Source organism: Crocodylus siamensis, chromosome 11, assembly GCF_052110815.1.
Source record: "Crocodylus siamensis isolate JL-2025a chromosome 11, ASM5211081v1, whole genome shotgun sequence".
In the NCBI taxonomy this organism is placed as follows: Eukaryota; Metazoa; Chordata; order Crocodylia; family Crocodylidae; genus Crocodylus; species Crocodylus siamensis.
The window spans coordinates 56,131,124-56,144,277 of record NC_143405.1 but is presented as its reverse complement, the minus strand read 5'-3'; the positions used below and the strand labels follow the sequence as shown (position 1 = coordinate 56,144,277).

The window sequence follows — 13,154 nt, the reverse complement described above, 5'->3', positions numbered from 1 at the left end:
AGGTACAGAGGATGCTGCTGCTAAATGCAGTAAAATTACTGAAATATAGAACTAAAAAAGCATTAAGAACACATACAATTCATAACAGGCACAGGCCTGAGCATCTCAGGTGTAAGAAAATGTCACTGTACTTAAAGGCCATCTTCAGATACTGTTTGGGCAGGTGTATCAGAAGATTAAACCAAGTTCAGTGCTATTATTGTGCTATTTTAGCTATAGGAGGTGTTTTAGAATTGATAGTATAAAACAAGTGCAGTAGAAGAGATAAATATATGGCATTTTAAAGATACCAAAAAGCCAAAGTTTCAAGAAAATATCCTCTAAAAGGTCTGGTTTTTCTTACTTATTATCACAGCTGCAGTATGTTCCACTGTCTAGTAGCTGACTGATCAGAAACTGATTCCAGAGTCTCATTTCCCAGTGCAATGGAGACAAAGCGATCTGCAGAAGTGATGTCCTTGCAGTCCTCCAGAAAATGTTCTTCAAGGTTCCCTGCTGGATCCCGAAAGTTTCCTTGAGAGTCTTTCTTCTGTTCGTTAAATCTGCCCTTCAGGCAGTTCCCTCTTTCTTTTATAACTGCCCAGTGCATAAGTGATACGTACTTTGCAAATGATGGCATGATAACTTAGATAACCATGCAGAAAACACAAAAAGGGAACTGTTTATCTAACCCCAAAACATCTCCTTGCTTAAGCTATCAAATAGTTGTACTTCTGCAGTGGCCTAATTATGCACCATGATACAGGGGTCTATTAAAAATCAGCATGCAGAGACGTAACACCATCGTAATTTGGTCCTTTATACAAACTGCCTCCTGAAATGCCTGAAAGGTATCCTAACAGGTATGCTGTTAGGAACCAAGTTATAATTAATACAGCAACAAAGAAATTAAAAAGAAAACAACAATCACTTTCTATCACTATACAAACTGACTTAAAGACATCTACTATTAACAATAGAAAGTTTCCATACAAGAGTAAAAGAAAAGGTAGCTGTAGATGAAAGTGGAGATTTTAAACAAGGATCCTTGTCACACACATGCTTAGATGCAACAGGTAAGAACAGGTTGAACCTTACTAGGGCACATCTACATGTGCAAATGTTGCTAGGTGGGTTTACTCCAGAGCAAGGTACTCTGGAGTAAACCCAGCCTGGGCAGGTGTCTACACATGTACCCATTTAGCAGCAGATTTGCCCCACCAGTGGAACCGGATGTGGAGGCTGGGACCTGGCCCTCTGCTGCAACTCTTTCCAAGCCCTGCACCTTGATCACCTGGTCAGGGCACATGGCTGGGAAAAAGCTGAGGGGCTGAGGAGCTGGTTGCACATGCAGAGTTCCTCATGCAACCTGGGGTTGGCCAGGAACTGTCCTGGTTTGGGGCAGGACCCAGTCAGCTCCAGACTGGATGGGGAACTCTCCCCATGCAGGGAGCTCCGTGATCATGATTGCAGAGCGGGGACAGGAGGACATTGTCCTTGCCTGGGCTTCAGTGGTAGTGCCCGTCCTGGCAGCAGGCAGCTCCCAAGGGCAGGGACCAGTCTCCTATCCCATGCTGCCTGGCTGACCAGGAGCAAATTTGCCCCCAATTAACCATCTACATGTGCCTTACTGCACAGTAATTATTCAGTAGTTAATTTGCTACTTACATTTGCAGGTAGCAAAATAACTGCCAAGTAGAGCAAGTTACTGTGTGATAAGGGTCCACGCATGTAGATGATACTTTGCTCCACTGGGCAGTAAAGCATCTTGTGTAGACACACCCAAAGGGTCTTTTATCCTTGAGATTTTATTGGAAACATTCATTAGACAAATGCTGTGCACATCCAGGGCCTCTGTTCTTTCCACAGCAAAACACTGATTTGTCATCTTACCTTATTTAAAATGTAAGCAAAAATTACATTTAGGTATAACCTTCCCTCCCTCCCTTAGTGAAAATTGCAAGACTGTTTTTGCTGGTGCAGATCTGTATTTAGGGTGGGCATCTCAAAGGCTGCAAAGAGAGTCAGGCATCCATTTCCTAATCAATTCCAGTAGAATGTGGATGAATAACTCGTTTAGGCTCCCTTGAAATGTGGAATGAGCCAACCTTGTTAACATACAGCATCAGGATTATCCTTCCAAATCATTATAGAGTCAGTCCAGACCAAAAATCTTAAACTGAATATCTGAGTGCTCAGTGAATACCTCAGTGCTTGGTGATTGGGCATAGTCCAACAGCTGTCAAGTTTAACAGCAGAGGTGACTCTATTTCAGTACGTGCCTGAAGTGATCTACATACTTGATCTAGTTGTGAGCCCCTTAACTTCTGTATAATTCCCATATCTCTAAGGATTTGTAGGGCTGGCCCCTTTGTTTGTAAAACGTTTCAAAATGGAAAACTGAAATTTAATAACATAGAGTGCTACTAATGCAAGCTTGCCCAAAGATTAGTATGAACTTGAATTTAATTATGAGAATTTTTCTGAATACACATATAAATACATTATCTTATCATCGGGATCTGCATTTCTCATTAAGAAGCTTTAGAAGGTTATTCCTTCTATTGTATGGCATTTGTTTTAAGCACACACTTAAATTTTTTATTAGTACATCATGCATTTTCGTCAATGCTCATATGCGCTCATTTTCTTTACTATACATGTACATACTTCCTCAGTGGTGCCTAAGAGCACGCTGAAGTCTGCAATTCAAGGGATATTTTTTCCATCATGCTGACCTAACGAGGGAAGTAAGATGCTGCATGGGTTAGAAATCAGAATATTTGCACTCTGGTGGTTCTGCGAATAGGAAACAATAGGGTCAGGGAAGGTACTAAGCAAACTAGTGTTGTAATTTTCTTTGCAATTTTCTTAAAATACAACAGTGGAGCATGGACCACTACCAGGACCTTCTTAGCTAATTATGGGTTATGGATGAAATGTGTTCGTAGACCTGTATCGGCCGTTCTGTACCACTGTTTCTCAAGTTGAAACCTTAATAAGTAGTGCAAAAGGTCCTCTGCATGGCACTATATGCAACTGTCAGATTTCCAATACTGAAACAGATAAATAAGTCTGCCAAGACCCGTGCCCTACCACCATGATTTCAGAAGAAAGCAGAATGTCCTTTATTACACCTGGCAATTGTGCAATGCTCTTCATGACAGAGGGAGCCTTCTGACCCTAGGCCTATCGATGGCTTCTGACCCTGGAGTACTGGCTTCAACAGCCTTTTTGTCTTTGTAACTATAAATGCTTTTTCCTGCTCACAAAACTATTGGGGCCCTTATTAAACCTGGCTAGAGTATATAATGCCCTGACCTCCTGCATTGGTAAGTTCAACTCACTGATTCAACACCTTGCGCAGAAATATTTTGTTTTGTTTTAGATGCATCTACCGTTAATTTTGAGCGGCCCCCTTAGCTCTTGAGAGCAAAAGAAAGCAGTATACCGTAAAACTGCTGGGCTAATGCGAGACAGCAGCCGCAACAACAGAAATCGCATCTGTGAATTCGGCACTCGGGATTAAAAAGGCCCTACAAGGAGCCACGAGAAAATTGTTGTTTGTTGTGATTGTCGTGGTGGTTTTTGTTATTATACCATCTTTCATTTTAAATACTAGCTCTTTCTATAACTTTCACAGATACTTTTAATGTCCCCATTGCAGGGACTATGCACCCGTGTTTAAGAGTATTTACATTATCAGAGTCATATCAAGTATTAACCCTCTGAACTATCAAACTATCGGCAATTTGCAGACGGAGCAAGTGGGGCAGAGAAATTTAGTGACTCGTCTGAGGTCAGTATGTTGGTTCCTCGTGCCGCTTCGGCTAGAGACTCTCCATTACCTGCGGTTACATGCGATTAGAAATTGGGCAGCTCCTGCTTCCCACCCTGTGTTCAGAGAATTCACCCATGTCTTTTGGTCCCGACTCGTCTCCTTTTAGTCTCCCTCTATAGCCGCGCGCACTCCTCTTAGCTCTTATTTATTGACTCCTCCAAGTCTCGGCTACATCTTCAGGCCGCTGACGATTGAAAGGCGCTGCTGTAACCCTGGGGGGAGTGCGCTAGCTGCAGACAGTTTTGGTTGTATTATGGTAGTGCCTTGCGGTTGCAAGCGGGATTCGGCTCAACCCTGCACAGGCATGGAAAGGAGGGTGCTCAGCCCCTCGGCCCACAAGCTGGGTGCCACGGCACCGCTCAAGACGCCCCATGGCAGCGGGGGTGCGGGAGCAGTGTTCATTGCTGCACCCCTGCTGCCAGATTTCCAGGCCCGGGGCAGCCCAGCGGGAAGGCGAGCAGCGCTAGAGCCAGTGCTCGATGCAGGACGGCGCCAGGCGGAGAGGGGATCTGGGTCCAGGCCGTGCCAGGTGGCATCAGGACGGTGCCAGCGCCAGGCAGGTCCTGAGCAATGCCAGACGAGACCTGGGCGGTGTGAGGTGGGGCACGGGCACGGGCAAGCCGAGGGGCTGCCCAAGCAGAATGCGGGCCCGAAAATGCTAGTGCTTTTATGATTAGTATCGTTATTTGTGGCGAAGGGGGGGCGGCCCAATGCCTCAGGCTGGCCTGAGGCCACCGGGCCTCCAGGCCGCGCGCCGGGCGTGAGGCGGCAGGGGCGGGCCCGAGCGTGAGGCGGGATCCGGCGGGGGCGGTGCCGCCGCGGCCGGAAGAGGCGGCCACGCGGGTGCGGGGCGCTGGGGGCGCGGGGCCGGGCCGGGCCGGGAGGTGGGGGCGCTCCGCGGCGGCAGCCAGGCCGCGGGAGAGGCCTTGTGGGGAGCGGTCCCTTCCCTCCGCCCCCGGGCACAGCTGCCGCCTCCCCCCGCCAGGGCAGGACCTGCCGGGGCCTCCCCGCGCTGCGCAGCTTAAGAACTTGGGACATTTTTCTTTTCAGTTTAATTTTTCCCTTGCTAGAGGCGGCCCCTGGGTGGGATGCTGAAGCCACGCAGCCCCAGGCGGGCGGGGGTCGCTTGTGGGCTGAAGCGGCGTTCGGGGGTCGGTAACGTGCCCGTTGTCTTCCCCTTCTCTAGATGTGGAGTCGGTTGCTTTCCCGGCACCGGGGCCGGGCTCTGGGCCTCCTTCCTGCGGCCGGGAGCCGGGTGGCCACGGGAGGGCCGCGCGTCACCGCCATGAAGTTTGAGTCGCCAGATTTCCAGTCCCTCTTCACGCCGGGGCTGAGGAGCGTGGCAGGTGAGGGCCGGCAGGCTCCCGATGCGTTCGGCCCGGTCAACCCCGGGGCCGGCGACCGGGTTTGTCTGGGCACGGGCGGCGCGGCTTGGAGGTGCGAGAGGTCCGTGCTGTCACCCTACACGTCGGTAATGTCGGGCAAGGTTTGCCCCCGCTTGATGTCGGGACCGCTTGCGCCGATTAGCAGCCGGAGAAACATCGTTTGGACCGAATTGGGATGAGGTTGCAAGGGCGGAAGAATCCGATCGTTGCCAATCTTTGTAATATGCGGTTAGTTCGCGGGCCTGAATGGAAGGACTAGGTATTGCTGCTGTGGAGATGTCGGGCCTTTTGCAAAAAAAGAAAAGTGACTTTCTTAAAATAAAAAGAAGCAGTATTGTTGGGATCTGTTCATCAGATCTTGCTTCAAGCATCGTAGTTATGCTCAGTCAGTCTGCAAGCAAAATGGTGTCTTTTCAACACGTACCTGCCCAAATTCACTTTGAGAAGGCAGGTTTCTTTTGACCTTGGCCCATCATGACACTCACTTGACCTTGGCCAGTTTGGTTGCACCTTGGGAACACTTCTTTTGTCTTCAGCTTACCAGTCTCGACATTTGTCAGTATGACATTGGTACTGAATTCACCAGTCACCGAGTCACTAGCCTGAAAATGAGGGGGTTGAATGGGTAAGGTTGCAGCTTGACCTGCAGAGCCTGTTACAGGTGCTGATGCCCGAGGTAAAGAGCAGCGGGAGCCCAGGGTGTTTGTTGGCAGTGCCAGTTGGAAACAAACCTCTTTACTTGAATACTGAACAGATTTGATATGAAAAATCAGCGAATTTTATAGGAAAAATGAGTTTGATATGAAAAATCAGTGCACCTGGAGAGGGAGAGATACACGCATGGAGTCCCATTTCTTTTTAGTTCCCTTTTGCCTAGGAGTGTTTAAAAGCAAAGTTGATATTAGCCCTGTAAATAAATGGCATTTCTGCTGAGTTTAGGTTAGCTCTGACGTCTTAGAATAAGATGCTCCAGGAACCCACTTCAGTATTTATTGTATAAAACGATTTAAATAATATTTTCATATTTTCCTCCTAATGGCTCTTGCTTTACACAGTATATTAACCATGCCAACTTTAGGGTCAAGGACAGCCAAAAATGATACAGCCACTGAAATTTTGTCTTAACTAAAAATATGCTTATGGAGACACTGAAGGAAAAAGGATTTAATATAACAAAAATGCTTTTCATGATTAAAACTGGAAACTTCAAATACTTGATTCACCCCCACCTTCCCCATGCATGTTGTGTCCTTGTTTGCATTTCTTCTAGCTTGGGCAGTGAAACTTGCTCCTTTTGTGTGCTTGTCTGTGTAATTCACTTTCCTTTCTGGGTCTAATGAGTAACTAACTGCTAAGGAAGTCTTTCTCCTCAAAATTCTTGATTTACATTTGTTTTTTTTTTGAGAATATGTATATTTTAAAATTTAAATCTAAAAAAACGTATCTCAATCAACATGCGCTCTTTTTTATTCTGAGACGCATTCTCGTGTCAAGTTAGGAGGATATGCTCTTATATTTGGCTGTGAAGCAATTTAAAGATTCACTCTCCCAAGCTGGCAATTTTGTAGAAACTTCAATACTTCCTTGTGTTACATGCACTGTGTTTTTTTTTTACTTTCCTTTCACTATTAAACTACCTTGTTGAGTAGGATTTCAAAATGTGAGTTCCTTAGCAGTGCTTCTCAAATGCTAGCAATGTCCAACAAGTATAACTGCATTACTGTATGTGCTTCTTGAATGATTTCACAAGCCTTATATGGTTGCACTTTTTTTATCTAATCAAAATGTTGGGTGCATCTGCATGTGCACTGTAAAGTGCATTAGCCTATTTTAAATCACATTAAAGCATCAGTTAAAAAAACAGGCTTTTTACTTGATGTTCATTAAAATAGGCTAATATGCATTAAGCGTCACCTTAAAAAGCATGCTCTTTAGTTAATGTGCAACAAGACAGGCTAATATGCATTTTCCTAGTACCTCACAATACAGGGGATTTTTATGTGTGGTGTGGGATGTGGTGCCAGGTGCTTAGCAAGCCCTGTATGTGTAGGAGCTTGGAGGTATTAGATTTAATGTGCATTAACTAAAGCGTGTTAATGCACTTGTAGATGCGCCCATTGTTTTGCATGCATCTTGTATTCTGACCCTGATTTACAAGTACGCTTATATGCAGTGTCCTGTTTAGGAAAAAGTGTACTTGGATGCAGCCAGTTCGGTGGCCAGCTGTTGTGGAAATGTGCATAGGTAGATTTACATGTTTTTTGTGCATGTTATGAGATTAGCATTAAATATAGACATGGTTGAAAATCTGTTGTTGTATATATGAACCAAATCTTCAGAACAGCTGAGTTGATTAACATTATGTTTTTAGAGGGTAAAAAAGGTCTTCATATGTTTCTTTCTGCCAGAGTTATTTGAAAAAGAGAAGTATGAATTAAGAATAGCAGGTGGTGCAGTGAGGGATTTACTAAATGGAGTGAAACCAGAAGATGTGGACTTCGCCACCACTGCTACACCAGCTGAGATGAAGAAAATATTCCAGTCTGCTGGCATGCGTATGATCAATAACAAAGGAGAAAAGCACGGAACCATTACTGCCAGGGTAAGAATGAACCAGGTTCATGAATCATTTACATTTACAGTGGTTAGATGGAAAAGATCCGTTAGACTCCAGAAGTGTACACTTCTAGGCATGTCACTCCCAGTACTGGTCACATCTAGTGGTAAGCTGATAGTTTGCCCATAAGTAAAATACTACAGGCAGTCTTGACGTACAACGTTTCAGGTTACAACGTTTCACACTTCCAAGTTTATAAATTGATACCCTGTTTCAACTTTATGACATCAGTTTTAACTTTGCAACACTTGATCTGATGCGATGCCATGCCAGCAAACAAGTTTGCTGTGTCGCTCATCTCCCTGGAGAACGTCTGTCCAAACTTCCTTGGACACTTTCTTTAAGAAAGCAGACAAGACTCCTGAGAAGACTCCAGCCAAGAACCCTTCAAAAAGTCCAACCAAGAGCCTTTCAAGAAGTCCTTCCAAATCAATGAGATTGCTATTTACAATATAAATACATTAATGTAGCTACATTGCTCATCTATAATTGATTGAGTACAAAATTCTGGGGTATTTTTAGTGAAAACAGGGTACTAGGCCTTGGTTCAGGAATCAATCCCCCATTTATAATGTTTCTTGTGAGAAAATTGGTTCTGAGTTATAACATTTCAACTTAAGATGCAGTTTTCAGGAACCGTGTAAGTCTGAGGGCTGCCTGTACTGCAGTTATTTCCTTCTATTTTTGTATACCTATTTGTTTTTTGTTTTCTAAACAAATACATAAGCTCTCAATAGAAGCTCGACTAAGTTTTTAAGTGAGAACTTGTTTAAAGGCACTGGAAGTTGTGGTTCCCGATTCTGTAATTCCCAGTTCTGTAATAAATAGTTATGTCCATCCTGGGTATCTGCAGAACAGCTTAGTTCCCCAAGGCTCCCAAAGAAACATTCAGCTTTTTTTATATTGATTCCTGTTCACTACTGGGTTGAAAATAAAATAACAAAATGTTTGAATTACAGGTCCACGAGCAGAACTTTGAAATCACAACGCTCAGAATTGATGTAGTCACTGATGGACGACACGCAGAGGTGGAATTCACCACTGACTGGGAGAAAGATGCCGAGAGGAGGGATCTTACCATCAACTCTATGTTTTTAGGTAGCTTCTTCCAAAAAAAAACAAAAACAAAACTTTTTAATGACTACGTTAAATTCAGTGTTTCTGAGCCTTTCCCCAGTGCTTTTCCATTTTTTCTTGGCAGTTCTGTTGACTGAATTGGATTTGTCCAAATATCAAGGGAGATCTGCGAGTTTAGAAGGCAAATCTAATTGCAGATTATCTGACCAGAACATTTCACTTCTCTAACCAGCTTTAAAATAATTTCCAAAAAGTTTTTTCATCTCTGTCATCAATTAGCTAAATTATGAATTGCTTTACTTTTACCAAGCATGCCTTCAAAAATATTGTTTTCTGTAACAGGTTTGGATGGCACCCTTTATGATTATTTCAGTGGGTATAAGGACTTAAAAAACAGGAAAATTCGATTTGTAGGAGATGCGAACCAGAGGATACAAGAAGACTACTTGCGAATCTTGAGATATTTCAGGTAATATGTTTCTGCATTTGTAAATAAAGAAACAAATAACATTTATAGTTACAGTCTCAAACAAAATTATCTTGAGGACATTGTATTTTAAATAACAAACTACATCTGTGTTTACTCAAGTGCCTGTGTGATGCAAAGTCTAATATCAAATACCGCTTTGTCCTCAGATAGGTGCTGCAAATAAAGAGCTGTGTGAGACTGGTTTCCGGTTTTCTCTGTTCAGTGAAAAATAGGAGCAGATGTAATGCATCCAACCTAAGGTTTTTTAGCAGCTACAGGTTTCGCATGTTCAAGTTGTACTGGGGTACATTAACTGGACAGTGGTAATAGATCTGAGAAGGCAGTTATGTTTAGAATTTTTGTTTTGTAGGTTTTACGGAAAGATAGCTGAGAAACCTGGTGAGCATGAAACTAATACACTGGAAGCAATCAAGACAAACGCCAAAGGTTTGGCTAGAATATCGGGCGAGAGGATTTGGGTAGAGCTGAAGAAGTTGCTTACTGGAAACCACGTAAATCATTTGGTCCGACTTATGTACGAGCTTGACATTGCCCCATATATAGGTAAAGTACAGTAAGGATGTTTGTGGCATAAAAATTGTAAAACACACAAGTACCCAAACAACACTGTATTAAAACAGTAACAATATTCTAAATGTTTACTAAGTATTTGATTAGACATTTCTTCTGTTGACTTGCCAGTTCTTCTAATACTTTTGTGTTTCTTTCTCTGTGTGTCCCCTTAGGATTTCCTGTTAATGGAAGTTTAGAGGAATTTGACAAAGTCAGTAAAAATGTTCAGAATCTCTTTCCAAAACCAATGACCATTCTAACATCACTGTTCAAGGTGCAGGATGATGTCATGAAACTTGATCTGAGGCTAAAAATCTCAAAAGAAGAGAAGAATCTTGGCCTCTTTATAGTGAAGCACAGGAAGGACTTAATCAAAGAAGTGGACAGTCTGGAGCCACTTAAGCCATATCAAAGCTTTATTATAGATGTAAGTACTGTATATTAAACATAGTATTAAGTTTGTTTAATAGTCTAGCTTGCATATTAAACATAAAGCCCTTGCTTTTACAAAGATGCAACAGGGTCCAGAGGAGAGAATGAAAGATACACAGTAAAATCTGTTATCCGGTACTTCACCAAGCAGAATACCTTAGTAACTGGAATTTCGATGCCATGCTGCACAACTTCGCCTCCTGCTGCACTGCTGAAAGCGGCAGGATACACACAGCTGCACTACCTTGCCTCCTGCAGGGTGGGGGGGAGCTAGCACACAGCTGCCACCCGCCACCCTGTGCTGCCACCGCTCTGCATGCAACCGTAACCACATCCGCCGCCTCAGGTAACCAGCACCCCCAATTCCCCACTAGGGCCGGATAACAGATTTTACTGTAATTAGGAGACTTGGATTCTCCCAGCCATGTCACCGATGTGTTTTGTGACCTTGGCGCATAGCTACCTCACAGTTCCAAATAAGGATCATGATATTTGTGCCTTTCTTTGAGGTTTGTGGGGGGGTGGAAAGTTTTGTATAGGTTTTACAATTATAGTTGCATTGTTTGCACTGTGAAGAACCCCTGCATCAGCATATCTGCAGGTTACTGGGTATCAATATCCCACATTTGCTTCCTAAAAATTAGGAACGAAAGCCAGTATTTCTTAATTTTGTGCAAAGGAATGGGTCCCTAAATTAGAGTTTTAGGCACCTACCAAGAAGCAGCTTTGTTTCTATTATTTCTCAACTGTCTAATCTCCAAGGGTAGTGGTTACTTTCTGGATTTTATGAGACTGATACCTAGGTTTGAAAATGTTGAACTAAACTGCTGGAACAAAAGCCTGAGTCAAGGTTGTGCATATATTCCTTGCAAATATGTTTAGATATTGTCAGCATGACTAGGATTGTCCCAGTTGGCCTCTTCTGTGTTGAAATATGAGAAAAGAAGTAGATTTCATGGGACTCAAACTATAAAAGATTTACAGTTCAGTTCAGCTTGGATTCAACTCCTTCAGCTAGGAACAAAATGCATTTAAAGGTAATGCCATATTCTGAGCACGAGTACATGTTCCCTAAGTAGTTGACCGGCCACATTTTGCCATTATTGAAGTTTGAGTGGTTTTCAAGTGTAGTTGAGTGCACTGCAGTACTCAAGGCTGGAGGTAACAGGGTTATGAATCACTGTGAAGTCCTCTTCCACCAGAAAAGGTAACAGGTTTCCTACCAGTTGTCTGCTGGAAATAATAGCAAGTGGTGTCCTATGAGATTTAGGAAGCCTACAAGAATCTGCCAAGACCTCCAAAGAAATAATAAAAGACTCCCCTGAGAGAGCCAATATCACTTTCTTCACTATTTTCTGAATAGATCCCTAGCCTCCAACCCATTTCTTCTCTAATACTGGCTAATATTGGGTAGTTGAATAGCTCTTGCGAAGGATCTGCCATTACTTAGCTATTCGGAAAAGCTAATGAACTGGGCTGTCTGGGCTCAACAAAATGGAGGTATTTGTATATGCAAGTTCTGTATTTCAGTTTCTGTGCTTATCCAGTTCTTGCAGGCTGTCAGAATGGCACGAACCATGATATATGTTGTTGAACAGACACTGAGATTAAGCATGACCTTTAACATTTCATAATATATTTCTTTTTTTTTAAGTCTAGGCAACCTGATACAAATTCCAAAATCTGTGAACTTTTAAAGTACCAAGGAGAGGAGCATCTTCTAAAAGAAATGCAACAATGGTCTGTCCCTTCCTTTCCTGTCTCTGGCCATGATTTAATGAAAATAGGGATTTCTGGAAAAGAAGTTGGGATAATCTTACAACAGTTAAGGGACCAGTGGAAGAAGAGCGGATACCAAATGGATAAAGAAGAACTCTTAAGTTGCATAAAAAAGGAATAAAATTGTAAAGTAATTAAGAGCTCATGATTTAATAATGGCGATGATTGTATTTACCATCTTCCACGGACAGCCACAACACCGTACTGTTACAGCATCAGCACCAGCCGGCGGTGATGCATTTCTAAGTACATAAGATTTTCAAAAGCAGAACTCTTCTCATGTTTGAAATTCATAATATGCCCTGCAAACAGGTATTTAAGTTTGCAGTTGTATAGGGCTCTGTTTGCCAAACCAACTGGAAAACCTACCTTTTTCTTATGTTTTAATGGTCATATCTGCCACTTGTTTTCATTGTTCTTAAGGCTCACATAGGTTAAGCAAAGATTTTTCTCGTTCTCTTTTGGCAATAGCGGACCCTGAATGATTTAACTGTTCTAAATAAAACCCTCTTTGTATCCTTCATTTTTGTCAGAGGGAGTAACCAACTCCTAGGAGTAATGAGATCAAATATTTTTTTGTATTCAGAGCTGGGTGTCAAATTGAAATCTTCACTTCAGCAGTTCCCAAACAAGCTATCTTATCATGTGAAACAACCCTGTTTTCCTAAAGGTTTTACTCTTCATAATTCCAAAATCAACTTTTGATTAAAGGATCACTTGGCTAAGCCAACATCACAACAAGTGTCTCCTTGGATACAGTGTTTCTTTTTTGTCTCTGGCCTTTTTCAGTCATTTGTTCTCATTTCACACATAAACAAATAGGGCTGTATATTTCTACAGTACATTTTCAGTTCTGTGCATGACGTGAGGAGTATTAAAGTGTAGCATCTCAGTACTAACACCTAGGAAAGCTCCAGTTCAGTTTATCCAGACTTCTTAGTATGTCAGGTAGTCGCCTTCCTGCTGTAGTTTAATGGAAAGCCTGTGGCTAAAATTCTCATG

General features: G+C 42.8%; 1 protein-coding gene across 4 annotated transcripts; it reads left to right on the top strand.

Moving 5' to 3' along the window:
- The first annotated feature begins 4,542 nt into the window (after positions 1 to 4,542).
- Positions 4,543 to 12,893, top strand: TRNT1 (tRNA nucleotidyl transferase 1). Of its 4 annotated transcripts, none has more exons than XM_090022450.1 (8): positions 4,543 to 4,663; positions 5,007 to 5,166; positions 7,614 to 7,807; positions 8,782 to 8,920; positions 9,242 to 9,368; positions 9,739 to 9,932; positions 10,115 to 10,368; positions 12,028 to 12,893. In XM_090022450.1, exons 2-8 carry the CDS (start codon positions 5,007 to 5,009, stop codon positions 12,271 to 12,273), a joined length of 1,314 nt encoding a protein of 437 aa, XP_089878576.1. In that variant the 5' UTR covers positions 4,543 to 4,663; the 3' UTR covers positions 12,274 to 12,893. The 4 variants fall into 4 exon arrangements, 2 of the variants coding, with proteins under 2 accessions (XP_089878576.1, XP_089878577.1); XR_016438531.1 differs by lacking the exon at positions 4,543 to 4,663 and adding an exon at positions 10,454 to 10,719 and having other exon boundaries at positions 12,033 to 12,171; XR_016438530.1 differs by lacking the exon at positions 4,543 to 4,663 and adding an exon at positions 10,454 to 10,719 and having other exon boundaries at positions 12,028 to 12,166.
- Positions 12,894 to 13,154: the final 261 nt, after the last annotated feature.